General features: G+C 37.3%; 8 protein-coding genes across 8 annotated transcripts; 4 read left to right on the top strand and 4 right to left on the bottom strand.

Annotated features, from left to right (window-relative positions):
• Window positions 1-405: 405 nt before the first annotated feature.
• Window positions 406-1,404, top strand: GCK72_007332 (uncharacterized protein; the record flags this gene model as incomplete). The annotated part of the gene is made up of 3 exons (XM_003100074.2): window positions 406-521; window positions 571-1,234; window positions 1,279-1,404. The coding sequence occupies 3 exons, from the start codon at window positions 406-408 to the stop codon at window positions 1,402-1,404; spliced, it is 906 nt and encodes a 301-aa protein (XP_003100122.2).
• A 326-nt stretch (window positions 1,405-1,730) lies between these two features.
• Window positions 1,731-2,792, top strand: GCK72_007331 (uncharacterized protein; the record flags this gene model as incomplete). The annotated part of the gene is made up of 4 exons (XM_053726116.1): window positions 1,731-2,222; window positions 2,386-2,425; window positions 2,469-2,620; window positions 2,667-2,792. 4 exons carry the CDS (start codon window positions 1,731-1,733, stop codon window positions 2,790-2,792), a joined length of 810 nt encoding a protein of 269 aa, XP_053590310.1.
• A 177-nt stretch (window positions 2,793-2,969) lies between these two features.
• Window positions 2,970-3,912, bottom strand: GCK72_007330 (uncharacterized protein; the record flags this gene model as incomplete). Its single annotated transcript, XM_053726115.1, has 4 exons — window positions 2,970-3,095; window positions 3,143-3,294; window positions 3,342-3,489; window positions 3,535-3,912. The coding sequence occupies 4 exons, from the start codon at window positions 3,910-3,912 to the stop codon at window positions 2,970-2,972; spliced, it is 804 nt and encodes a 267-aa protein (XP_053590309.1).
• Window positions 3,913-8,807: 4,895 nt separating this feature from the next.
• Window positions 8,808-9,940, top strand: GCK72_007329 (uncharacterized protein; the record flags this gene model as incomplete). The annotated part of the gene is made up of 3 exons (XM_003095192.2): window positions 8,808-8,872; window positions 8,923-9,747; window positions 9,793-9,940. 3 exons carry the CDS (start codon window positions 8,808-8,810, stop codon window positions 9,938-9,940), a joined length of 1,038 nt encoding a protein of 345 aa, XP_003095240.2.
• Window positions 9,941-10,859: 919 nt separating this feature from the next.
• On the bottom strand, window positions 10,860-11,356 carry GCK72_007328 (uncharacterized protein; the record flags this gene model as incomplete). Its single annotated transcript, XM_003095172.2, has 2 exons — window positions 10,860-11,040; window positions 11,094-11,356. 2 exons carry the CDS (start codon window positions 11,354-11,356, stop codon window positions 10,860-10,862), a joined length of 444 nt encoding a protein of 147 aa, XP_003095220.2.
• Window positions 11,357-14,294: 2,938 nt separating this feature from the next.
• On the bottom strand, window positions 14,295-14,825 carry GCK72_007327 (uncharacterized protein; the record flags this gene model as incomplete). The annotated part of the gene is made up of 2 exons (XM_003095146.2): window positions 14,295-14,535; window positions 14,581-14,825. 2 exons carry the CDS (start codon window positions 14,823-14,825, stop codon window positions 14,295-14,297), a joined length of 486 nt encoding a protein of 161 aa, XP_003095194.2.
• A 5,495-nt stretch (window positions 14,826-20,320) lies between these two features.
• GCK72_007326 (uncharacterized protein) lies at window positions 20,321-21,563 on the bottom strand (the record flags this gene model as incomplete). The annotated part of the gene is made up of 3 exons (XM_053726114.1): window positions 20,321-20,531; window positions 20,580-21,419; window positions 21,499-21,563. 3 exons carry the CDS (start codon window positions 21,561-21,563, stop codon window positions 20,321-20,323), a joined length of 1,116 nt encoding a protein of 371 aa, XP_053590308.1.
• A 2,591-nt stretch (window positions 21,564-24,154) lies between these two features.
• On the top strand, window positions 24,155-25,381 carry GCK72_007325 (uncharacterized protein; the record flags this gene model as incomplete). Its single annotated transcript, XM_053726113.1, has 5 exons — window positions 24,155-24,670; window positions 24,715-24,954; window positions 25,001-25,097; window positions 25,146-25,236; window positions 25,282-25,381. The coding sequence occupies 5 exons, from the start codon at window positions 24,155-24,157 to the stop codon at window positions 25,379-25,381; spliced, it is 1,044 nt and encodes a 347-aa protein (XP_053590307.1).
• Between the last annotated feature and the right edge of the window lie 195 nt (window positions 25,382-25,576).

Raw genomic sequence — 25,576 nt, 5'->3', positions numbered from 1 at the left:
AAAAACTGCAAAAAGTCCAAGCGAACACGCCATTGCCGCTGAAACTAGACATAGCGCGCCAAGGTGCGCCAGACTTTGGTACGAGACTCCGAAATTACGCAACTGCGATGTGTTTATAAAGGCGCGTGGTTTGAATTTCAATCCTGTTTACAATTAACTTCCAACTTTTCAAGTGATTTTCAGCCGAGTTTTCTCACCAAATCTATAAAAATCGAACAATTACCAAATTCTTTTTAGTTTGAACAAGAAATATACCCCTAAAATTGGTGATTTTTTCTTATTTTTTCTTTCTTTTAATGAAAATCTTGAGTTTCCGTTTTCTCATCTTTTTTCCGTTTTTCATTCTAATTTTTCAGTTAAAAGCGCTCAATTCTACCAATATCTTGTCAAACGAATCGATCAAACATGTCCGAAGCCAATGAGAAGCGATTTGTGATCAAGCACGTTTTCAAAAACGTTGGAAGTATTAAAGGTGGAGAAACAGTTTATGGAAGTACAAAAGAACATTTCGGTTACAATTGGTGAGTTTTTAGTTTGATAAACCGTCTTTGAAATATTGAATTTTCTCAGGACGCTTGGCATGTTATGGGATATGCCATCATTAACGAATTATATCAAGTTGATGTGTGAGAAAGTGCCAAATGACAGTACATGGTCGATTGAAACTACTATCAATTCGGAAATGCACAGTAAAATGGGAAAGGAATCAGAAATTCATAAGTTCTCCGCAACATCGACTTCGGAAGTCATATTGATTGAAATCTATTGGGATGACTTGAAGAAATATGTTGTGAATAATCATTTGGAGGTCGAAATCAATGTGAAGATCAATGAAATCAAAAAAGAAAAGTTGAGAAATTTCGACGAGTCGATGAAAGAGTTCTCGGATGTCGTGTTGATTGTGGAGGATGAGAGATTCTATGTCTCTAAACTATTTCTGGCTTCTCACTGCACGTATTTTAACTCTCTTTTCTTCGGAAAATTCGGAGAAGCAGATAAATCGGAAGTAGAAATCAAGGAGATTCAAGCGGAGGACTTTCAAAATTTTCTCGAATTGATAAATGGAGAATCGTTTGTCGATGACTATACTGTCAACGGACTTCTTCAGTTGGCTGATTTCTTCGATTCCAAAACTACACTCAGAAGATGTGAGGAGTTTTTGATGAATAGTACGAAGAAGTCACTCAGAGAGAAAGTTGGATTAGCCATCAAGTACAATATCGATAAATTGAAGGTAGAAAATACAAAAAGTAATCTTAAATTCCCAATTATTTACAGGAAAAGTGCATTTCGAGCATGAAAACTGTTGATGAAGTGCATTCAGTTCTTCTCGAAGTTTCGAGTCAAGTTGCCGATTCTGTCTGGAAGGAATTGTTGATGAAAACGCTCTCTTTCTCCAAATAATTCTCATTTTTTGTCTACTTTTTTCCCATTCTGTCACTGAAATCACACGAAAGTTTTACCTATCAATTGTATGTTAAAAGTTTTACCCCGTCGAATAAACTCTATAGTTATTGAACCATATTTATCGAATCGTTTTTTTTTGCAGTAATTCATACTGTATATTCCATATTTTTGAATCTTTTCACGAAAAAAACACTTTCCCATTATTCACATTTCGTGAAATCAAGCAGTTTCAGTTAGCTAACGTTTCAGAAAAAAACTGCGCGGCGTCGTTGCAAAACAGACTCCGCCCATTTTCTACGGAATTTGCAATTCTTTTTTTCAGAATGACTGCAAGCAACCCGTTTATCATAAAGCACGTAGTCAAGAACATTTCGAATTTTAATAAAGAAGAATGGGATTACAGTCAAAACGAGGAACATTCTGGAATCGGTTGGAAAATCGGAATCACTGAAAAGAATGGATTCGTTGCGATTCATTTAATCTGCAGTCATTCCACAAATGATGACAAATGGACCATTCAAACAGTCGACGACGAATTCAAAATCATTTCGATCAGTGGAAAAAGTTGCACGAAAAAAGTTAATCAATGTTTCAACGAGAAGTCGAAATCGAATGGATTCGATGATTTCATTGCATGGGAAGAAATGATTAAGAACTACGTTATTGATGACAATTTGGTTGTGGAGATTCATGTTAATCAAATGATAATTTCTGGAATCGAAAAGAGAAATTTGAAAGTATTCGACGAGTCGATGAAAGAGTTCTCGGATGTCGTGTTGATTGTGGAGGATCAGAAGTTTTATGTCTCGAAGCTGGTAGGAAAACCGAAAAAAAAAAGAAAAATTCAAAATTGAAATATATTATTTCAGTATCTCGCCAGTCAATCCACGTATTTCGAAGCGTTTTTTTTTGAGAAATTTCGAGGAATCGAAGAAATCTGAAGTGACTTTAAATGATATCAACGCGAAGGATTTTCAGAATTTTCTCGAGTTGCTTCATGGAGAATCGCCGATTGATGGTAGAGCGCATTAGAAAATTTCAAATCAAAACTAGAATTTCAGACAGCACAATCGAAGGAATCGTCCGTTTGGCGGATATGTATGATGCTAAAATGGCTGTGAGAAAATGTGAACAATTTCTGATGGATAATTCTGGAAAAACGCTGAAAGAGAAGTTGCAAATGGCTCATCAATACCATTTGGAGAACTTGAAGGTAGCAACTACGCTCTACTGATAATAACCAAAAATATTAATTTCAGATCAAATGCCTTTCCAACATCCAAAGTGCTGCAGAAATCCGTTCGGTCTTGACGTATGATCTGTCGAAAATGGATCCATTGGTGGTCGGAGCACTTCTTCAAAAAACCCTCGCACTTTTTAAATAAGAATTGTTGTTTTTCTAATAAAAAGGAACAGGAAAAGGAAAAAAGAAAAATTTTGATACAAGAATAAAACGGTAAAATATTCAAGAATTCGTATAGATCGAAAGTGATGAACTCGTTGAGCAGAACATCAGGAATCTTTTTAAAAAACAAGTAGATTTAAAAGAAGATGCACATAATTCATGGTAAATATGTCACCGCTTTTTGGAGAAGAGCCGCGACGACCGATGGATCCATTTCGTTGACATTGTATGAGAGAACAGAGCGAATATCTGCGACATTCTTGATTCTGGAGAGACATGACATCTGAAAAATAGAATAACAATCTTTCATTAATTTCAGCAGAATACTACCTTCAAGTTTTCCAGCTTGTAACTTTTAGCCATTCGCAACTTCTCTTTCAACGATTTCCCAGAATTATTCATCAGAAATTCTTCGCATTTTCTGATTGCAGTGGGAGCTTTATACTTGTCAGCCAAATGAACAATTTTATCGATTGTTTCATCTGAAAATTCTTGGTCACTTTATTAATCAGACCTTGATGTCACCTACCATCAATCGGCGATTCTCCGTAGATCAATTCCAGAAAGTACTGAAAATCCTCCGATTTACAACCATCGAGTTCGTATTTTGGTTTTTCAGATTTCTCATGTTTTTTCGATAGAAGCGCTTCGAAATACGTGGATTGTGCAGCGAGGAACTAAAAGATTTTATTGATTCAAATTGAACTCATACCCAAACATACCAATTTGGAGACATAGAAATTCTCATTTTTCACAGTCAAAATGACATCTGAAAACACATTCATTTCCGAGTCGAAATTCCTCAACTTCTTTCTCTCGATTCCAGTCATTTTTTCGATCTTCACGTGCGTTTCAATAGTGATATTTCCATCGGTCATGAAATTCTTCTTCATATCTTCCCATTTGATAAAATCATCCCATCCACAACCAGTGTAGTTGCTATTACTCGCAAACGTCGATTCTCTGACTTTTCTCTCTATTTTTCCTCCAATCGAGATTAGTCTGACTTTCCAATCAATGATAATCGACCATTTGGTGGTTTTAGGTTGATCACAGTGCAAAAAATAAGAGAGATATCCATTTTTTCGAGCGACGCGCATTTTCCTGAATAAAATATATTTTCACTGCAAAAAAACGCTTCTACGTTACCATGGTACATTGAAATGCTTTTCCATCGGACTGTAGTGATTAAGACGCACTCTCTGACTCGTTCGATCACCCGTAGGCACACGAAAAAAGTTGACCATCTCCGATTTGCCTAGTATTTTGATCAAAGATAGTATCAAGTGTTCTCAGCAAATTGGGGTACTTTTTGGCCGGGTCCGTCACCTGGGTACCTAGGAAAATCAAAAAATCGATATTTTTCGAAAATTTTTCCTGAATGAGTTAGGAATGACATCTCAACGGGAAATTAATGTAGACACTATTTTAAGCATTTTTTGTGTTCAGAACAAAATTCCAGCTCAACACCTTCATTGTGAAAAATTTCAAAATTCATGAAATTTTCGGATTTTTTTCATAAAATTGTTTTTATCTCCGCAGGGACCCGAGAAGACAGCGTTTTTTATTTAAAATTCGGAATCTACATAAAATTTGGTACTTGATACATGTTGTCCCTACTTGTAACCCCATCCCCAAAGAACACTTTTTTCGGGAAGTAAATGAGTCAGGAGCTATCAGGCTCAACTGAATGTGTTTTAAGTCGCGCTGTATTTCTCTCAAATATGTTTTATTTCGTTTCAAATTTATTTATTTGTTTATTTTCTTTTATATTCATCCATTCATCTCCTGTTCTGAATCATACTCACAAGAATTTATTTAATTTTTGCTCAAAATTTATGATTTTATTTCAATTTCTTCAAACTCAAAAATGGGATCAACACTCTTTAGTGTTGCATTATAAAATTCATCTTCAAGCGTCCAAAACACTTCGCTTTTTAAAAAAGATATCCATTCGCTATCGTCGTGTTGATCTTCGATGTCTACTGCGGCCGGTTTTTCATGTTCATTATCTCTTCGTCTTCTATGCGGGGATGGTCTTTTCCACCATCGTTTTCGACGATTTTGCGGCGTTTCCTGAGGTTGTCTTTTTTCTGATTCTCTGTAGAAGAAACCAGCGATTTGTCGAACATCCAAAATCTCTTCTTCCAAAAACCTTCTTGACCCATCCTGTTTTCTCTCCGTACGCATTTTTCTAGCAACAGTAAATGGGTTCAGCGGTCTGCCAGTGTTGAATCCTACATCGAAGCATTCTATTAAATATTTTTTGACGTCCTCTCCAAATGCTTTGCGTGTTCTCTTCTCTGGCAACCCCCATCCTTGTTTTACATGTTTGTCCTCTCTTGTCTCCTTCAATTCTTTCAAAGCAGTTTCAACAGCTGGAAATGTTCTTGATTCGTTTACATCTTCTAAACGTCGAGCGAAAAGATTCAAAGCAAAATCTCTCTCCGTCATTCTTTCCGGTGCAATTTTATGCTGAGCTTTCAGAATATGTTTTTCTAAGTTGAAATACTTCAAAAACGTTGACGAGCAGCCAAGTTCCGGACAAGAGTACAATTCGCCAACATTTTTTTCTGGAACATCATCCTCGATTGTTTCAGAGACAGTATCCGGTTCATCCACACATGAAGATGTTTTAGTACAATGTGAGAAGTACCAGAATTTTGTTTGTTTTCCTGTTAGCACAGCGTTTCTTTCTTCTTTTTTCGAGATGATATTAGATGCAACAAAACCGGTTTCTTCAAAGTTGAATGTCCCTTTGATTGGTTTCAAGGCCGATTTTTCAAGCAAGATCCCATTTCCGATACTGCCATATCGACGACCTCTTATACCATCCGGTTCAACAACGAAATGATTCAAATTGGTAATTTTTTCTTTATGATCGTATCGTACCAATTGTCGCTCCTTTACTGCAGTTTCACTTCTTTTCCGACGTCCGAATATTTTTGCAGACTCATACATGTATCGACTAAAAATTTGGTAACATTTTTTGAAGATTTTTTTGAAATACCTTAAATGAGGAATATACTTCACCATCTCTAAATACGATACTGAGTTTGCGACGAAAGAGAGCACAAGAAGTCTACTTCTTCTACTTTCTGCTGCAAAAAACTGAACAGCTAACTGCTCCATAACTGCTTCAAAAGATGCACTAGAGCCGGTTGACCATTGCTTATCAACAAAGGTTTTTCTTTCAACAAGTTTTTTGAACTCTTCTGTGTCATCTGGAACCATAATTCCGAGCATTGTAAGAAATAAGTTTCTGGCAACGCGAGCTTTTCTTTCTTGAGTAACATGTTTTAATTGATTCCACGGCTTTACAGTACATACTCTCGTTTCACCAGCAAGCATTGCAAACTGGGAAAAAGATTCAGCCAACGTTATTTCTTTTTTTTGAGTGATTGATTCTTCTGAACTGGCATAAGGTGGATCTTCTGATGAACAAGAATCAGTTTCGCTGGATGTCCTGGACTTTTTTGCTGGAGGAGGATGAGGTTGTGACATTAGTTCGCTGATATATGTTTCATGTGAACGACAGAGAGCTGCAATTAGGAACATTTGCAACGTATTTCTCTAAACTAGATCTTACGAATCCCTGGATGAACGAGAGCATGCTTCTGTTTAATTAATGCGTCTGCAGCCTTAACTGACAGATGGAATCGGCCAATTGGTCTTCCTTTTTCATGTTTTGTTCCAATACTATTAGGCATAGAGCAAGCTTCTACTTCCCCGTAGCTTTCTGTCCTCACACGATAAATATGCGCGTCACGGAACGTGGGCAACGTATTCCATTGAGTGAGTAGTTCAGCAACGTGATGTTCACAAATTCCAATAGATTTATATTTGTCCATAACAAGAGGATCGAGAAAGTTCAAATCGCACATTCCAGCTCCACGACACATAATGACGGATAATGGATGTTCTCCTTTAATTTCTGGGCCTGCTGACAAAGTTGAGTATTTTTCCAATCTTAATATAAATTTTCTAATTCGTGTACACGAAAAAAACTCACTTCTCGAGTTTTCCCGAACAACTCGTACTGACAATTGACTTTTCTGATCTTTCTACAGTTTCGTGACTAGTTTTACGAATTTGGGAAAAGTAACACTTCACATCTTCCTTCACATTTGCTCCCGGAGTTATGTTCTTCTGAAACAATTACAATAAATTTATGATACGAATCAAGTTTTGCTGACCTGATTGATAGGTTTGGTGAAAGTAAGTTGGAAAAAACACGATAAAAATAAAATTATTAACATGAGGCTGCCGAAATCTGAAAAAAAATTATTAAAAGGAAAGGAAAAAATCATCTTATCAAATAGTAAACACAACAAAACTTTTTCTAAAATAAATAGAAAATCTCGAGTAAAGAGATATCTTGTTTATATAGAACTTGTTCTGTGCGACATGACCTACTTACAATGTTAAAACGGATGTAAAGAAAAACTACCGGGCATTTCGATATCACATTCTAAACTTGGTAGTCGATATAATCAAAAAAAACAAAAAACAAAAAAATATTAAGTACAATACGAATTATGTTGAGGTAACGGTGGCTAGTTTGAAGAAATTGAAATAAAATCATAAATTTTGAGCAAAAATTAAATAAATTCTTGCGAGTATGATTCAGAACAGGAGATGAATGGATGAATATAAAAGAAAATAAACAAATAAATAAATTTGAAACGAAATAAAACATATTTGAGAGAAATACAGCGCGACTTAAAACACATTCAGTTGAGCCTGATAGCTCCTGACTCATTTACTTCCCGAAAAAAGTGTTCTTTGGGGATGGGGTTACAAGTAGGGACAACATGTATCAAGTACCAAATTTTATGTAGATTCCGAATTTTAAATAAAAAACGCTGTCTTCTCGGATCCCTGCGGAGATAAAAACAATTTTATGAAAAAAATCCAAAAATTTCATGAATTTTGAAATTTTTCACAATGAAGGTGTTGAGCTGGAATTTTGTTCTGAACACAAAAAATGCTTAAAATAGTGTCTACATTAATTTCCCGTTGAGATTTCATTCCTAACTCATTCAGGAAAAATTTTCGAAAAATATCGATTTTTTGATTTTCCTAGGTACCCAGGTGACGGACCCGGCCAAAAAGTACCCCAATTTGCTGAGAACACTTAATACTATCTTCGATCAAAAGGATTGCCAAATCGGAGATGGTCAACTTTTTTCGTGTGCCTATGGTCAGTTGATCGATGCTCGATTGACTCAGAGAGTGCGTCTTAAACTATAACCAAAATACTTTTTTCAGATAAAAAATGAATACATTTTGTAAAACTAGATCTTATCAGTGTTGGAAGTGAGGTGTTTTTACCCGGAAGTAGTTTTTTTTCCACAAACAACTATAAAACACGAAAAACGCAGTCTTTAAAGGTTTTAAAACATGTTTCCCTATAAATTTTCGACAGTTCGCTTTTTGAAATTTCAAAATTCTAGAAATACTGAAGGCGGTAGACGGGAGTAAAAATCCTTATCCGGAATTCGAAAGTTGGAAGTCGGGATTCTAACTATTAAACTTTCCACGAGTTTAATAAACAGTTGGAGAAATCTATACGCACAAAAACCACTTGGCATTGTGGCATGATCAGTGAGACCGTGCCACACTCACAAAGTTGGTCATTTTGAACTGAATACTTCTAGTGCGACATTCTTATTGGTCATTTTTGTAAGTGTTGCATAGTATCCTACTACGACTTATGTAGATTATGATAAACTATTTGTAATCAGCTCTGTTCATTGTTAAACCCCTCTAGACTCAGTGATGTAATGGAATGGTCCTTGTGATTATTTGCATACAGACGGACTCCAACATTCCCATGCAGCTGTTCCAAATAGTGGACGCAAGCACACCGTTTAGCACCTCTCTTGTCAACAGATGGCCTAGATTAGCAGCAGAATCTCACTAAAATCTACTCAACGCCAATCGTCTGGATACTCAATCTACCCACCCGCATTCATTTGTATTATCTACCAGTATGTCGAACGGTATGTCGTATCCTGGACTCAAATGTGTACTGGAGTTTTTGGAAGCTAACAAAAGGTAAGTAGCACAACTTCTTGTGGTTTCAGACACCAACCCAACCTTTTCAGAATCCACATCTCCTCTCGTTCCCCGTCTCTGAGACTAATCGAACGAAATGTTCCATTACGTTTGGTCACTCTGCGTCTAAGCGAGACTCGGGTAAAACTAAACAAAATAGAATACAAAATTATTGAGGATCAAGAGCAGACTACTGATGATCCTCGATCTGAATTGGTACTTGGCGATATTTTATTGGGATCCGAGACTCCACCGGAGTGGACCCGTGTATATCTATTGATGCAGTTTTGCAACCAAATAAGATTGATTGCGGAGAGACGTCTACCGGCAAAATATCCAATGAAAATCCAGGCAGCTAGGAAAATGTTCGATGAGATTTTTGGAAGAAGGAGGGTTATTCTTGTGGATAAATTGATAGTGGCAGTTTATGCTCCAACTATTCTCCGTCTTCCAGTAGGCTTTCAAGCTCGAATCAATAAGTTGGATTGTGGGGGTATTGATGTAAAACAGTGTCTTCCTTTGATTGATCCTGCTAGTTATCCGCTCGAAAAACTTGAGATTCGTAAACCGATAACATTGGATCTGCCTATTATTCAGACATGCGAAGAATTGTTAATCATTGAACGCAGTGATATTCCGGAAAACCGGTTGAATAATTTGTTGAGACTATCTCATAAAAACGCCAGAGTTATGTTCGGTTACTTCCATACGGAAACTTTCCACTCCGTTATTCAACACTGGATGGCCAATGGACAAGGGAACGCAGTATGTTACGAGATGGAAGACGTTTCTGGAAGAGAAACGTCTAGATTTCTGGAAGAGGTTATACAACGATACGATGGAAAAACCATGATGTTTGCAAGAACTGCAGCCGAGTAAGTTGAGACACAAACATTCGTTTATAAAAACATCATTTTCAGTGCCAAAAACGTCTTCGATTTCGTCTCAATCCCTTTGAATGATAATTCTCACATTGTGGTTTATCCGGAAAACCTTGAATTTCCATACAATGATCACAGAGTAGTAATGAAAATAATGCCTATCGGAACATCTGATGAACACAACTAAAAAGGACTTTCGCCTGATTATGTAATTCTGTTTATGAATTCTGCCTAATACGAGACGATAACCTGACTATTAACTTTTGTAACCTTTTTAAACTTTCATTTTTGTCCCTTCTACATATACTCAAATAAATCTTATCATCAAGAAAATCTTTCTCATGCACAATCTACTCGGAATGAGAAATCTGATCTCTTACACCAGCCACGTACACTGTCAACTAATTAACTTGTCAACAGATGGCACATTATTTCATCTTCATTATTAAAACAATGAGGTTTTGGCAATACATATTTGTCTCTGTCACTTGGCAAGATTAAGGGATATACAAGGAAAGCAGAGAGCAAACATTAAAAATGCCAACCTTATAATTAGCTTAATCATTAGATGTTATCAGCTTCGGAATAGCCGAGAACCGGAATGCAAGGGAAATTTGTCATCAGCATTCTATGCCATGTCGCAGCGCAGGAACATATTATTTTTGTAGTGGGCACACCTTTTCAACATGTTTAGAGACAGAAAACGTTTGACTATTCTACTGTTGTAGTGTCTCTGTCAGACGCCAGTTAAAGATTCCTCATGAATATCTCTAACACTGTACGGAATTTTTGGTCATGACGGCGTTCACTGTTTACTCATTGCCTAAACGCCATGTACGCGCCAAACTGCTACCGATATGGCTAACTCCCATTCTTTGCGGCAAACTTCGATTTGGACTAACTCCCGTTTGACATGACCATCTCCCATTTCATAACTCCCAGATAGGTACCTGATAAGTCCCAACCTTGTGCCCAAAATTCCCTGAGTGTACTCATGTGTCAATTTAATCAATGTCCCCCTCCCTATTCCATTAGCAAACAAATCGCGTATTAAGTCTTTTATTAACCAATATTATTAACCGATCCAATTTTTATTCATTAAATAATTAAGCACTCATCAATCGAGGTGAATCCTCTGGAATCTTTTCGTCATGACGGCGGTTATATCCAACATAATGAACCATAACGTGGCGCCGTCCTTCCACTTCTTGCACGCCAACAATTTTTGCACGATATCGTGTTCCATCGTGCATGCAAAAACAGTTTTCGCCGATTGCGAATCTTGGCCTGAAAAATTGTATTACATAAATAATGGTTTATGAAAATCGATAGTTGTATACCTTTCCTCCTCAACTGGCACTGCGGCTTGTCTTCTCATTTCTTTTAATTCTGCCCAAGTCATGTTCAAAATTCTTTGACTATCAAATCGTAGGATTTGATCCTCTACTACTTGTTTTCTGGGATTTGTCCCAAAGCGAACATTGTAACAAATAATTCCGTCTTTCTCTACAATTCTCAAAACTGTGGCTTCCACAGGGTGAAGGCCGAAGGTACAAACAAATTGATGTCCAGGGGCAAAGATAGGATTAGGTGCAGCAGCCATTCTGAAACACTGTATATTACAAGTAAAGATAGAGAGTTGGGAGAAGAAAGAGAAAACTGGATTAGTGTTGATTGTGAGAATAAATGAGATTGGAGAAATAAATCGCTGTTGGCAAAATTTAGGCGGGAATACATAACTGACCATCTGGATGAGATAATTACTTTGTTTGTGTAAACTTGATAACAACATCTCGTTCATTGTATTATGTGTAGTTTTGCTCAGTGTCGTTGTCACTTGACTTGATCGATTATGGTTTGCACTGCATCTCTCTCAATTTCTATTGTCTTCAAAAATTATTTATAGCAGATGGCATCTCAGCCTTTGGGATATTCTTGCCAAACACAACATATCTTTCTCATTTGGATTCTGTGTTATTAGTTTGAAACATTGAGACTTTTAGATGGGCCGAATTTTTAAACCAGGAAGGAAATTGAAGTATAGTACCGGTCAAAATTTGATGTAATTTGGCCGTTAATTTCCAAATTTCCAACTTTGAGAACCAGTCGGTTCACGTCGCCTAACGGCGACTGAACCTCCTTCTCAACACCACCCTTCTAGGTGTTACAGCGCCTGCGGCGCTTCTCACATGGTTCAAACAATCGGGGTATCAGAATTCTCTTTCTCTTCTGGTCCTATAACTTTTCTTCGATTGTTGGTAGTTTTTATTAGCTGAGCAAACCGTTCCAGAGAGAACAATTTAAACACTCCTACTTTTCTGATAAGATTTCGACAAATTACTGTAGAAGAACAGGAACTTGGTAACTCTATTTTCCCCTCATCAAAAGGCAGGTGATCCTCTAATTATAAAGTTTCAACTTTTGATTGATCGGCGAATTAAAAAAAAATTTAAACAAATTCTTATTCTAGAATTTGCTTCTTTTTTGAAGGTAACCGAGCTACGACAAAGTTCCTCATTCAGAAATCACGGGTCTCAGAATTAACTGTACTAAATACAGGGAATGTGTTCTTTGCCTGGCTGGGTAACCCCTCACCAAAAGAGAATTTCCTTTTCACATCTTCAAAAGATGCGTTGAAAGTAGTCTTTTGAAGTTTTTGACTTATCGGCGGCGATGCCGCCTCCCTCCCCCAAATTCTTTAAAGATTTTTTTTCATATACACGGAAATTTTCTCTTAGTTTAATTTGATCCAAAACATTCTGCTTCCTAAATTTTGGACTGTTCGGCGGCGATGCCGCCTCTCTTCTCCAGAATACTTCGAAACTAAAACTATTTCACATATTTCTAAGTTCAAAAGTTAAAGAAGCCCCTTATTCAGTCTATTTTGATTTCAATCCTTTTCATTCGTACCTGAAAGTGCTTCACAAAAAAATTCTCAAAGTTCTTAAAGAAAACAAAACTTCTTGATTCATCGAAATATCTCACTCTTAACATGTCTACCTACTAAGTTCCTGATGGTTTTCTTTTATTTTCTCTATTGTGATTGTGTTAGTGGCTTTTGGTCCATCATCTCGAATAAAAACTAACTAACTAAAAAAAACAAAGAAGAAAGAATTTTGAGTTTTAAACGATCGGCGATAATGCCGCATGATTTCCCCATGAAGATTCGGACGAAAGGTTTATTGTTAACTACTATCATTTTCTGACCCGGTGTTTGTAGGATTGTGAATTTTTAAACACCGTCAAAGTTGGAACTCAATCATCCCTTCTGACAGAATTGTAGCGGTATGTACAGACTCAACAGAAAGATAGCTACTCCATCCTTTTGTTCTAAAATCTCGACCATAATTACAACTTTCATATACTGACTGTCTATGCTCTTATCAAAACAAAAAACCAAAAAACTTTTCGGACCTGGCGGGAACGAACTCACTACCCCATGGGTGAGAGTCATCTGCGTAGACCGCTACACCAAATACGCGCGGCCGGGGGCGCTCTCGAGAATGCAGTCAAGAAACACCGAGTCAGTAGTATGATTGATTTTTTGAACTTTCTTCCACCCTGTCGGGACACATCTTTTCTAAACGATTTCTACTGTTGAAATCGACATCGTTTTCAGAAGACGTCAAATTTGATATTTTTGAAAAAAGAAAAGTTCGGGCATCATCTAAGGGAAATTTCCAATCTATCTATCTAGTTTTTATAAAAATCGGTCCACTACGGAGGGAGTTATGACATGCAACAAATAAACAGACACACGGATCTGTTGAATATTATTAGTAAAGATGTGTCATAGTAAAACTGATTTTTTTTTTCATGTAGGAATTATACAGTTTAATAGTAAAGCTTCATTTTTGTAGTTGACAACTTTTTTTGTACGGGCCCTCCCTAGAGAGTTATAGTCATTTTAAGGGACAGCTCGAAAATCGCACTTTTACACTGAAATGGGTCGATTTGAGAAGGAAATCACTTTGTCGATACATAACATGTTAGGAAGTGGTCATACGAAAAAATCTGTCAACTACAAAAATGAAGCTCTACCTTTTTCTGTATGGTTTATACATAATTTGATTTGTGGGACAATCAGTAATACCGTAACACCCTCTCAATATTGGACATTTTCAACTGTATCTTACTGCACGGTACTGTAGTTAGATGTTTTACTAGGAAAGGTCATGGCTTCGGTCTGGAGTTATGGGTCGTGACCTATATCATTTGAAAGCTGAGAAAACGCTGATTCCAAAAATATATTCAGTTTTTGCCCTCGAGGCCTGGTATTCAAGAAAAATAAGGTCGAATTTTGAAAAAATGACAAATTATTGCCTTTCTGACACGCGAAAAATGTTTTGAAACTTTCTAGCAAATTGACGCATGATAAAAACTGTTAAGATTCTACTACTTTTACAGTAACTTTATGTTTTTCTTAACTTTTACACTTTTACTGATTGACTTCAATTAGCTTTTTATTGAACGAATAATCAAAAGACTCCATCCGTAAAGAAAATGATATAGACAGATATTCATGAATTATGTAGAGAAGTTTAATCATTGCGAATTCTGGCTCTCCGACTGTAGTACTCTTGTACAGTACCCTTCAACATTCTTATCGATCCAAAAGCCAAAGTTTCATCATATTCCGGAGCCCATCCATGAATTCGAACTACATAATAATTCCGATTCTCAATCTGTTTGATTTCGACGACATTAGCGGTATAGGGTACTTTATATCTTGACATTAGTACAAACTCCTCTCCGACATCAAATCTTTGGGAATCTGAAGATCTGAAAATCATAAAAATGTAACATGGTCTCTCTGAAATTCCTTACTGTTCAGAGTCTGGAATCTGTCTTTCACTTTCAACCCAACCGAGTTCACCAACACTTCCTTTTGACATCCGTTCCGATCCGAATGGAAGTTTCTCATCATATCGTTTATTCCATCCGATATAGTGAATTACATAATGATTCACTCCTTCAATTTCTTCCATCCCTAGAATTTTGGCGTTGTAGAAGTTTTCGTTGTGGTAGAGACACATAAAAGTCTCTCCGATCTTATATTCTGCTTCAGTCATTCTGAAAAAAAACGTCAAAGAAGAGCTAATTAAGATTGTGCGAGGTTTAGCCAAAAAAAAAAAAGGAAAATGGAAGAAAAAGAGCTTTATTCAAAACATTTAACTCCCTATTGTTAGTCCACGTTATAAACACGCGATTTGGCTGAGCGGCGACTCAATTGGCAACGTGCCAAGCGGTGTGCAAACGCGCTTCACTAGACTTCCGGTTTCGCGGGAAAATAATTTAAATTCGTATGGACTAAATACGACCCTGTGATCCAATAAGGAATATGGGAATGGAAGAGAACCTCATTCTCAGCAAATACTACTTGGGACACACGGGAACGCATACATTAGTGTATGAAAACATGTCAATCATTATATTTTGTTGAATTACTATTATTCTATTAGTAAGGCACGCTTCTTACAACCTCGCTCTAGCGAAACCGAAGAAAACTGTGTGCGAAATTGAGAGACTCGGAGAAAAAAAGACATTTTTCAAAAGCAGTGCGGTGGAGCGCATTTGAAAAAATTGTGCCGTGGTAATAGCCCAAAAATTGAAAAAAGTTGAAAACTCTGCATCATTCCGTTTCCATGGTTACAGGAGTTTGAGTTTGTTGTCGTTTTCTTCCATGCTACATAAGTTTCAAAAAAATTTTCATTCCAAAAATGTTTTTTGCTAACACTCGGGTTTTTCAATTATCATTGGGAATAAGTCCTCATTCTTTTTTAAATATAAAAGCATATAGAGAGATTGAAAACGAAAGAAATAGAGAAAAATGTAGCCCCCCCCCCTTTTTATCCGTCCTCATGCACTATGTGTGTATCTCCCTCCTTCGTCTCCTCTTCGTCTCCATTTCCCCCCGCTAGTCAGCTCACGCGAAGAGGTAATTAGGTGAGCAAAGAAAGAGAGAGCCCCCCTTTTCACACTTGGATTAAAATCTGGTGTCTGCGTCTCCATGGGAACCTGGAAGAGCAAAGGAGTAACATAGGTAGAGGAGGAGGAAGGAGGAGGAGTAGAACACTTTGAATTTCTCAGACTACGTTGTTAGGGAAAATGTTAACATTTGAGAGCAAAAGTTCAGGTTTTCAGGAAAAGCAGAGCCCAAAACTAGAGCTGATTGTTTTTCATTTTGAGACTTCTTCAGGCGAGAAATTTGAAAATCGGCTATAATTTTATGCATATAAGAGATTGTAAGACGCACTCTCTGAGTCAATCGAGCATCGATCAACTGACCATAGGCACACGAAAAAAGTTGACCATCTCCGATTTGGCAATCCTTTTGATCGAAGATAGTATTAAGTGTTCTCAGCAAATTGGGGTACTTTTTGGCCGGGTCCGTCACCTGGGTACCTAGGAAAATCAAAAAATCGATATTTTTCGAAAATTTTTCCTGAATGAGTTAGGAATGAAATCTCAACGGGAAATTAATGTAGACACTATTTTAAGCATTTTTTGTGTTCAGAACAAAATTCCAGCTCAACACCTTCATTGTGAAAAATTTCAAAATTCATGAAATTTTTGGATTTTTTTCATAAAATTGTTTTTATCTCCGCAGGGATCCGAGAAGACAGCGTTTTTTATTTAAAATTCGGAATCTACATAAAATTTGGTACTTGATACATGTTGTCCCTACTTGTAACCCCATCCCCAAAGAACACTTTTTTCGGGAAGTAAATGAGTCAGGAGCTATCAGGCTCAACTGAATGTGTTTTAAGTCGCGCTGTATTTCTCTCAAATATGTTTTATTTCGTTTCAAATTTATTTATTTGTTTATTTTCTTTTATATTCATCCATTCATCTCCTGTTCTGAATCATACTCGCAAGAATTTATTTAATTTTTGCTCAAAATTTATGATTTTATTTCAATTTCTTCAAACTAGCCACCGTTACCTCAACATAATTCGTATTGTACTTAATATTTTTTTGTTTTTTGTTTTTTTTGATTATATCGACTACCAAGTTTAGAATGTGATATCGAAATGCCCGGTAGTTTTTCTTTACATCCGTTTTAACATTGTAAGTAGGTCATGTCGCACAGAACAAGTTCTATATAAACAAGATATCTCTTTACTCGAGATTTTCTATTTATTTTAGAAAAAGTTTTGTTGTGTTTACTATTTGATAAGATGATTTTTTCCTTTCCTTTTAATAATTTTTTTTCAGATTTCGGCAGCCTCATGTTAATAATTTTATTTTTATCGTGTTTTTTCCAACTTACTTTCACCAAACCTATCAATCAGGTCAGCAAAACTTGATTCGTATCATAAATTTATTGTAATTGTTTCAGAAGAACATAACTCCGGGAGCAAATGTGAAGGAAGATGTGAAGTGTTACTTTTCCCAAATTCGTAAAACTAGTCACGAAACTGTAGAAAGATCAGAAAAGTCAATTGTCAGTACGAGTTGTTCGGGAAAACTCGAGAAGTGAGTTTTTTTCGTGTACACGAATTAGAAAATTTATATTAAGATTGGAAAAATACTCAACTTTGTCAGCAGGCCCAGAAATTAAAGGAGAACATCCATTATCCTTCATTATGTGTCGTGGAGCTGGAATGTGCGATTTGAACTTTCTCGATCCTCTTGTTATGGACAAATATAAATCTATTGGAATTTGTGAACATCACGTTGCTGAACTACTCACTCAATGGAATACGTTGCCCACGTTCCGTGACGCGCATATTTATCGTGTGAGGACAGAAAGCTACGGGGAAGTAGAAGCTTGCTCTATGCCTAATAGTATTGGAACAAAACATGAAAAAGGAAGACCAATTGGCCGATTCCATCTGTCAGTTAAGGCTGCAGACGCATTAATTAAACAGAAGCATGCTCTCGTTCATCCAGGGATTCGTAAGATCTAGTTTAGAGAAATACGTTGCAAATGTTCCTAATTGCAGCTCTCTGTCGTTCACATGAAACATATATCAGCGAACTAATGTCACAACCTCATCCTCCTCCAGCAAAAAAGTCCAGGACATCCAGCGAAACTGATTCTTGTTCATCAGAAGATCCACCTTATGCCAGTTCAGAAGAATCAATCACTCAAAAAAAAGAAATAACGTTGGCTGAATCTTTTTCCCAGTTTGCAATGCTTGCTGGTGAAACGAGAGTATGTACTGTAAAGCCGTGGAATCAATTAAAACATGTTACTCAAGAAAGAAAAGCTCGCGTTGCCAGAAACTTATTTCTTACAATGCTCGGAATTATGGTTCCAGATGACACAGAAGAGTTCAAAAAACTTGTTGAAAGAAAAACCTTTGTTGATAAGCAATGGTCAACCGGCTCTAGTGCATCTTTTGAAGCAGTTATGGAGCAGTTAGCTGTTCAGTTTTTTGCAGCAGAAAGTAGAAGAAGTAGACTTCTTGTGCTCTCTTTCGTCGCAAACTCAGTATCGTATTTAGAGATGGTGAAGTATATTCCTCATTTAAGGTATTTCAAAAAAATCTTCAAAAAATGTTACCAAATTTTTAGTCGATACATGTATGAGTCTGCAAAAATATTCGGACGTCGGAAAAGAAGTGAAACTGCAGTAAAGGAGCGACAATTGGTACGATACGATCATAAAGAAAAAATTACCAATTTGAATCATTTCGTTGTTGAACCGGATGGTATAAGAGGTCGTCGATATGGCAGTATCGGAAATGGGATCTTGCTTGAAAAATCGGCCTTGAAACCAATCAAAGGGACATTCAACTTTGAAGAAACCGGTTTTGTTGCATCTAATATCATCTCGAAAAAAGAAGAAAGAAACGCTGTGCTAACAGGAAAACAAACAAAATTCTGGTACTTCTCACATTGTACTAAAACATCTTCATGTGTGGATGAACCGGATACTGTCTCTGAAACAATCGAGGATGATGTTCCAGAAAAAAATGTTGGCGAATTGTACTCTTGTCCGGAACTTGGCTGCTCGTCAACGTTTTTGAAGTATTTCAACTTAGAAAAACATATTCTGAAAGCTCAGCATAAAATTGCACCGGAAAGAATGACGGAGAGAGATTTTGCTTTGAATCTTTTCGCTCGACGTTTAGAAGATGTAAACGAATCAAGAACATTTCCAGCTGTTGAAACTGCTTTGAAAGAATTGAAGGAGACAAGAGAGGACAAACATGTAAAACAAGGATGGGGGTTGCCAGAGAAGAGAACACGCAAAGCATTTGGAGAGGACGTCAAAAAATATTTAATAGAATGCTTCGATGTAGGATTCAACACTGGCAGACCGCTGAACCCATTTACTGTTGCTAGAAAAATGCGTACGGAGAGAAAACAGGATGGGTCAAGAAGGTTTTTGGAAGAAGAGATTTTGGATGTTCGACAAATCGCTGGTTTCTTCTACAGAGAATCAGAAAAAAGACAACCTCAGGAAACGCCGCAAAATCGTCGAAAACGATGGTGGAAAAGACCATCCCCGCATAGAAGACGAAGAGATAATGAACATGAAAAACCGGCCGCAGTAGACATCGAAGATCAACACGACGATAGCGAATGGATATCTTTTTTAAAAAGCGAAGTGTTTTGGACGCTTGAAGATGAATTTTATAATGCAACACTAAAGAGTGTTGATCCCATTTTTGAGTTTGAAGAAATTGAAATAAAATCATAAATTTTGAGCAAAAATTAAATAAATTCTTGTGAGTATGATTCAGAACAGGAGATGAATGGATGAATATAAAAGAAAATAAACAAATAAATAAATTTGAAACGAAATAAAACATATTTGAGAGAAATACAGCGCGACTTAAAACACATTCAGTTGAGCCTGATAGCTCCTGACTCATTTACTTCCCGAAAAAAGTGTTCTTTGGGGATGGGGTTACAAGTAGGGACAACATGTATCAAGTACCAAATTTTATGTAGATTCCGAATTTTAAATAAAAAACGCTGTCTTCTCGGGTCCCTGCGGAGATAAAAACAATTTTATGAAAAAAATCCGAAAATTTCATGAATTTTGAAATTTTTCACAATGAAGGTGTTGAGCTGGAATTTTGTTCTGAACACAAAAAATGCTTAAAATAGTGTCTACATTAATTTCCCGTTGAGATGTCATTCCTAACTCATTCAGGAAAAATTTTCGAAAAATATCGATTTTTTGATTTTCCTAGGTACCCAGGTGACGGACCCGGCCAAAAAGTACCCCAATTTGCTGAGAACACTTGATACTATCTTTGATCAAAATACTAGGCAAATCGGAGATGGTCAACTTTTTTCGTGTGCCTACGGGTGATCGAACGAGTCAGAGAGTGCGTCTTAAATTGTTCTCTCTGGAACGGTTTGCTCAGCTAATAAAAACTACCAACAATCGAAGAAAAGTTATAGGACCAGAAGAAAAAGAGAATTCTGATAGCCCGATTCTTTGAACCATGTGAGAAGCGCCGCAGGCGCTGTAACACCTAGAAGGTTGGTGTTGAGAAGGAGGTTCAGTCGCCGTTAGGCGACGTGAACCGACTGGTTGAAAATAATTAAGAAAAGGAGAGACAAAATTGAAAAAGAACAACGCAGAAACCTATCAAACCGTTTAGTCTTCTCTCTTTCTCTCGAGGTGCTCAATTTCTATAAGCGTTTTGTCATTAGAGAATTCTTCCGCTGGAATGAATGAATTAATTGGCATTGTCTTCATCACAATTTGATGATCTGAGATCCGTCGCTCTCTATGAGAAACTGCATAAATTCCAATAACGAAGTCATCATTGAAAGGAATTGATATGTAGTTGGTGTTAGAGTTCGATCTGAAACATTAAACCTTTCATTGGATGTTTTGGCAGAATGCAGCTTACCTAAACTCTGTTCCATTCCACTTCACCATTTTTCCATTATATTTTTTCATCAAGTCGATTGCTGCTTCCATACTTTCTGTTTTACTCCCCTTTATCATGAAGCATTTTATAGTTTCTCGTTTGTTATCCAACCAGTAATCAATTATATGGCTATAACCATCTTCACTCAGTGATAGAAATTCAAGGATCACACATTGATTAGGAAGGTTAAAGATATCATCCAAATGATTGCGAGAGTATTCTTCGTTTACCGAAATGACCAATTTCTCTGACGATTGAACTATAGACTGATCTAATTGTACCGGCAATGACAGATAGATCTCTTTCAACGGAAAACTAGAGGAATCTATCAGAGGAAGAAAATACTTCGGATTGATATACCCGCTATACAACTTCCGAATCCGAACTTTGAAATCCGATGGAAGACGGAGAATCGATGAGTTACAATGTTCAAACAGCAGATGATATACTCGAACGTCCTTCCTTCCTCCCATCAATCCTTGAATTGATTCCCTAATGATCTCATAGTTTTGCACTCCTTCCTTTTCTTGCACACGTCTTTCCACAAATACAGATTCATAGGGAGAGAAAAGGAGAGATTCTTGTTTTGAAAACCTAATAGCTGGATAATATCGAATATAAACCGGATTGCCTATCAAAAGATCTCCATACTTTAATTCACTGTGAGGACTAACAGTTGTTTGCTCTTTTCTTTCAACAATTGCATACGTTATATCGTTCAACTTTACAACGCCTGTTCGAAAGTAGAGTGTGTTCAAGTACAGTGGTACACATCGTTCGATGTGTTTCAAGCGTGGGCATCGAGAAGAAACGTGAATTCTGAAACATTGATTGTGAAATGGGGAATTAGATGAGGATTAGTTTGAATTTGATAGGCACTTGGATTTGTGCTACTTACCTTTTGTTAGCCTCCAAAAATTCCAGAACACATTTGAGTCCAGGATAGGACAATTCGTCCGGCATACTGGTAGATAGTACAGGTGAATGCGGGTGGGTAGATTGAGTAGCCAGACGATTTGACGTTCTGTAGATTTTGGTGTGCGGTTGGGTAGATTGGCTGACGTTGAGTAGATTAGTGAGATTCTTCTGCTAATCTAGGTCATCTGTTGAGAAGAGAGGTGCTAAACGGTGTGCTTGCCTCCACTATTTGGATGTTAATAGGTGCATGGGAATGTTTGAGTCCGTCTGTCCTTCGTAATACACACAAGGACCATTCCATTACATCTCTGAATCGGGAGGGGTTCAATGAATAGTAGAACTGATCACAAATAGTTTATCATCATTTACATAAGTCGTCATCTAAATGCGGAACGGGTACTATGCAACACTTACAAAACTGACAAAAAAGAATTACCTTGCGTTACAATAATGACCTTTACTTCCGGCTTCCGTATTTCTAGAACTGTGAAATTTCGAAAAACTAAACATCGGAAACTCATATGGTAAAATGTTTCAAAATGACGTTTGTTTTACAGCAACGCTTCAATTTCGGACAGCTTTCCGCGAGTTTAATTACTTTCACGCAACTCTGATGGGACCCCAAGCAAACAGAGGTTTACAAAAGTTGTTCATTTCATTATTTTATTGGAAATCTTTTATAGTTAGTAAGTTGAATGTTTTTTCAAATCCTCAATCAATGTGTATCAATACAATTATTGATTAAAACAATACGCAGGAAAACATTATAAAGAAAATAGAAAGAAAAGAACACATCGAAAATAACCGAAAATCATAAAATCAGAATGAACATTCTGTGAAAAAACGATAGCAAGTAAAAGGAGAAGAAGAACAAAACAGACAATTAACGAGGGATTCATTGCCTCATCGTTTTGTCTGGATTTCTTACAAGGGAAGTCTTTGGAGACGCCACTTTCAAACGACCTATAAATTTGGACATCGGTACATTCGACTACGCATATTCCATTTCTGCAGTCAAAATCTGGGGAAAATTCGGTTATACCCCCCCCCACACCGATAGCTTCCCCGCATGTTGGAATACACCCCCCACCAACTGAAAAGTGGGGGGTTATAACTGTGGGGTTGTATAATGGAACAGGAAGTGTGGGGGGTTATAATGAAACCATTAAAGCCCCCCACAGTGGAAAGTGGGGGTTCATATCAAAACACCAGGCAATCTTCTATTATAACCCCCCACGTGTATCAATAAACACCCCCAAAACGCCATGTTGGTATACCACCCCCGGGGGGTGTTTAATAGAATGTCTACTGAATTTTTGCCTAAGCCTAAGAATTAAGGAAAATCAGCTTCCAGGGCGCTAAGCTTATGGGCGGGGCGAGAGCAAGCTCCAGGGTGTCCTGTTTTAAGGTAATCACTACTTCCAGGGCGCTGAGCTTAGGGGGTGTTTAATAGAATGATACCGGAATTTCAGCCTAAGCCTAAGAATTGTGGAAAATCAGGGGAAATTTCAGCATAAATCGACGTTTTAGTTTTAACCTAAAGATAAATTTTAAAGTTTTAGCGAAAAACTGCTGGAAAACGCACAGAAAACCCGAAAAAAACGAAGAAAAATCGGAAGAAAATAATTATTTTTGAGTTTAATCAATATTCAATTTGACTGCCAACAATGATACTCAGTCATTGGGGGGCCTATATCAAAATGATGCTCACATTACAATATATACCCCCACATCTGATTGAAATTTGGGGGTTATATTGTAATGTGTGGGGGTCTATAATAGAATGTTCATAATATAGTCCCAACATTCCAATAAACACCCCCATCCAAATGACTAAATCACGCATTGTGGGGGTGTATTCCAACGTTTACCCAGGGGGGTGTATAACCTAATCTTACGGGGGTCTATAATAGAATGTACCCAAAATCTGCTAAATGACTCTGTGAGCCGAGTTATGAGCTCTCAAACTTTTCATATGGTTAAGGTTTTTCACACGGGGCTCCAAATCGGCGAATAGTGAACGCAAACGTGTTCACTTTTTTTCAACGTACGAGTGGTTCAGTGGTCACAGGTGAATCGCGACTCATGAATAATACATTGCTGACATGTAATAAACGAATAAAAGACAAGTGGCGAAAGAAATAGGCGAATAATTGATGTGCTCGCGAAACTGTATCTACAGACGTATAATTGACGTATAAATGGCAAGTCGCGAAAAGGTGTCACTCAGTTATTTTTTGAGACTTTTTTCGAGCTTTATATTGGTTTTTGTTTCTGTCTTTGAGTTTTTTTGTGGTTTTTCGTGGTTTTTTCTGCAATTCAGCTATTAAAGGAGTATCATGTTATATTAATTCGGATACTTATACTATTTTCATCCAAGCTAACGGAGCTCTTCTTCATAATTAAGCATTTCATAGTCGTCTCATGTAGTTGTTGATAAAAGACCCAATAAATTCAAACATTTGCACAAATGGCTCTTGAAACAAGAATATTTTTCCAGAAAATCAACGTCTTCCCGTCACCTCGCGTCATATTGTCAACTTTTCTTCATTGTATCTCTAACTTCCTCTCTCGCTTATTGCTTCCAGAAAAATTGTGTAAAATCTAATTATTTTTAGCTTCCAAAACTTATCGGCATGCTTCGAACCCCAAAAACATCGTACGCACCTGCTCCATATAGAGTGCCACTAAACCGACGTGTCATCCACTCTCCCGGTCGGAACGATGCCACCAGTTCCAGTTCCAGATTCAATCAATCCAGACAAGACGATCTATACATCAATGACAATAGCTCCTTCAGTCAAATGGTAGATCATAGAGATTCAGAAGCCGTTGTCACTTCTCCATCACCTCGTGCACCATCCAAACGCCTTCGAGCCACTGTCGACGGCCGATGGAGTCCATTCGGGTTCGCAGCGACGGAACTATACAACTACGAAAATGGGATTCCACTGGATAGAGCAACTTGTGATGTAAATTTGAAATATGTGGCACGACAAACAGAAAACTTTCAGAGAAACCTTCAGAAACTGGTCAAAAATACACGTGAAGTCGACTACTACGAGTTCTTACGTTCTGCACAAGAATGTCGGTTGGCAGGAAATCATATATTGGAAAATGTTTGCCTTCAAATGGCTTTTTCTGCTGGAATGGTACACTTTTCTTTAAAAGTTTTTCGTGAATTTTTAAATTACAGAGCAATATTCAAAACAAAAAAGTCGCAAAAGTGGTCGAAAAGCCAACAAATCTGACTGAAAAGGCACAAAAAGCATTTTCTTTGGATCGAGCTAACGAAGTTCACGATACGGTTCTTCATCTTCCCAATAACAACTATTTCCGTCTTTCTGCGATTTTCCATGCCAATGATGTAGGAGATTGGAGTGGTACGAACCTCAGAAAATCTCTGAGAGCGTTCGCCCGCTACCTTTTCGACAAGGTTGATATTACACCAAAAAGTTCTTCTTTAAAGCACTATTATTCAGATAGCCGCTGACGATACCGAGATGCCCTGCTACGCTTCTTCGAAAAATGCGGAAATTTACGTCCCAGTCTCGGAAGATTTTCTAAATTCTATTGCTGGTACATTTTTAGACTAACACATATATCGGAACATTTCTAAAAATTCAGATTACGCCATCGCTGGATTCGGTCTCGATCACTCCAGCGACAACAAAGCAGAATTTTTCGCAACTATTAAGGATGTTCTTTCGTGCAAGCTGTCAGTTTTCCTATTCTAAAACTCTATCCGCCTAATTTTTTGCAGAAATCGCGTACGAAAGGAGTCCAAATCGGCGAATAGTGAACGCAAACGGGTTCACATTTCTTCGACTCACGAGTGGTTCAGTGGTAGTGGGTCGGTGTAGTGGGAAGTAAGGCCATGGTTCGGCCCCGACACTCTTTTTTCTTTTTTTGCTTCTTCATTTTATCGCTTTTTTCTATTTGTATAAGAGTTTTACGGCGAGAGTGATTACATCATTTTCAAAAAGTATAGAAAAACACATTATCAGCAGCAAAGATGCCAGTTTAATGTGTTTTCCAGAGATGACAAATATTATACG

Source organism: Caenorhabditis remanei, chromosome II (genome assembly GCF_010183535.1).
Source record: "Caenorhabditis remanei strain PX506 chromosome II, whole genome shotgun sequence".
In the NCBI taxonomy this organism is placed as follows: domain Eukaryota; kingdom Metazoa; phylum Nematoda; class Chromadorea; order Rhabditida; family Rhabditidae; genus Caenorhabditis; species Caenorhabditis remanei.
Note: the sequence above shows the minus strand (reverse complement) of the source record. Positions and strands in the feature narration are given on the sequence as shown.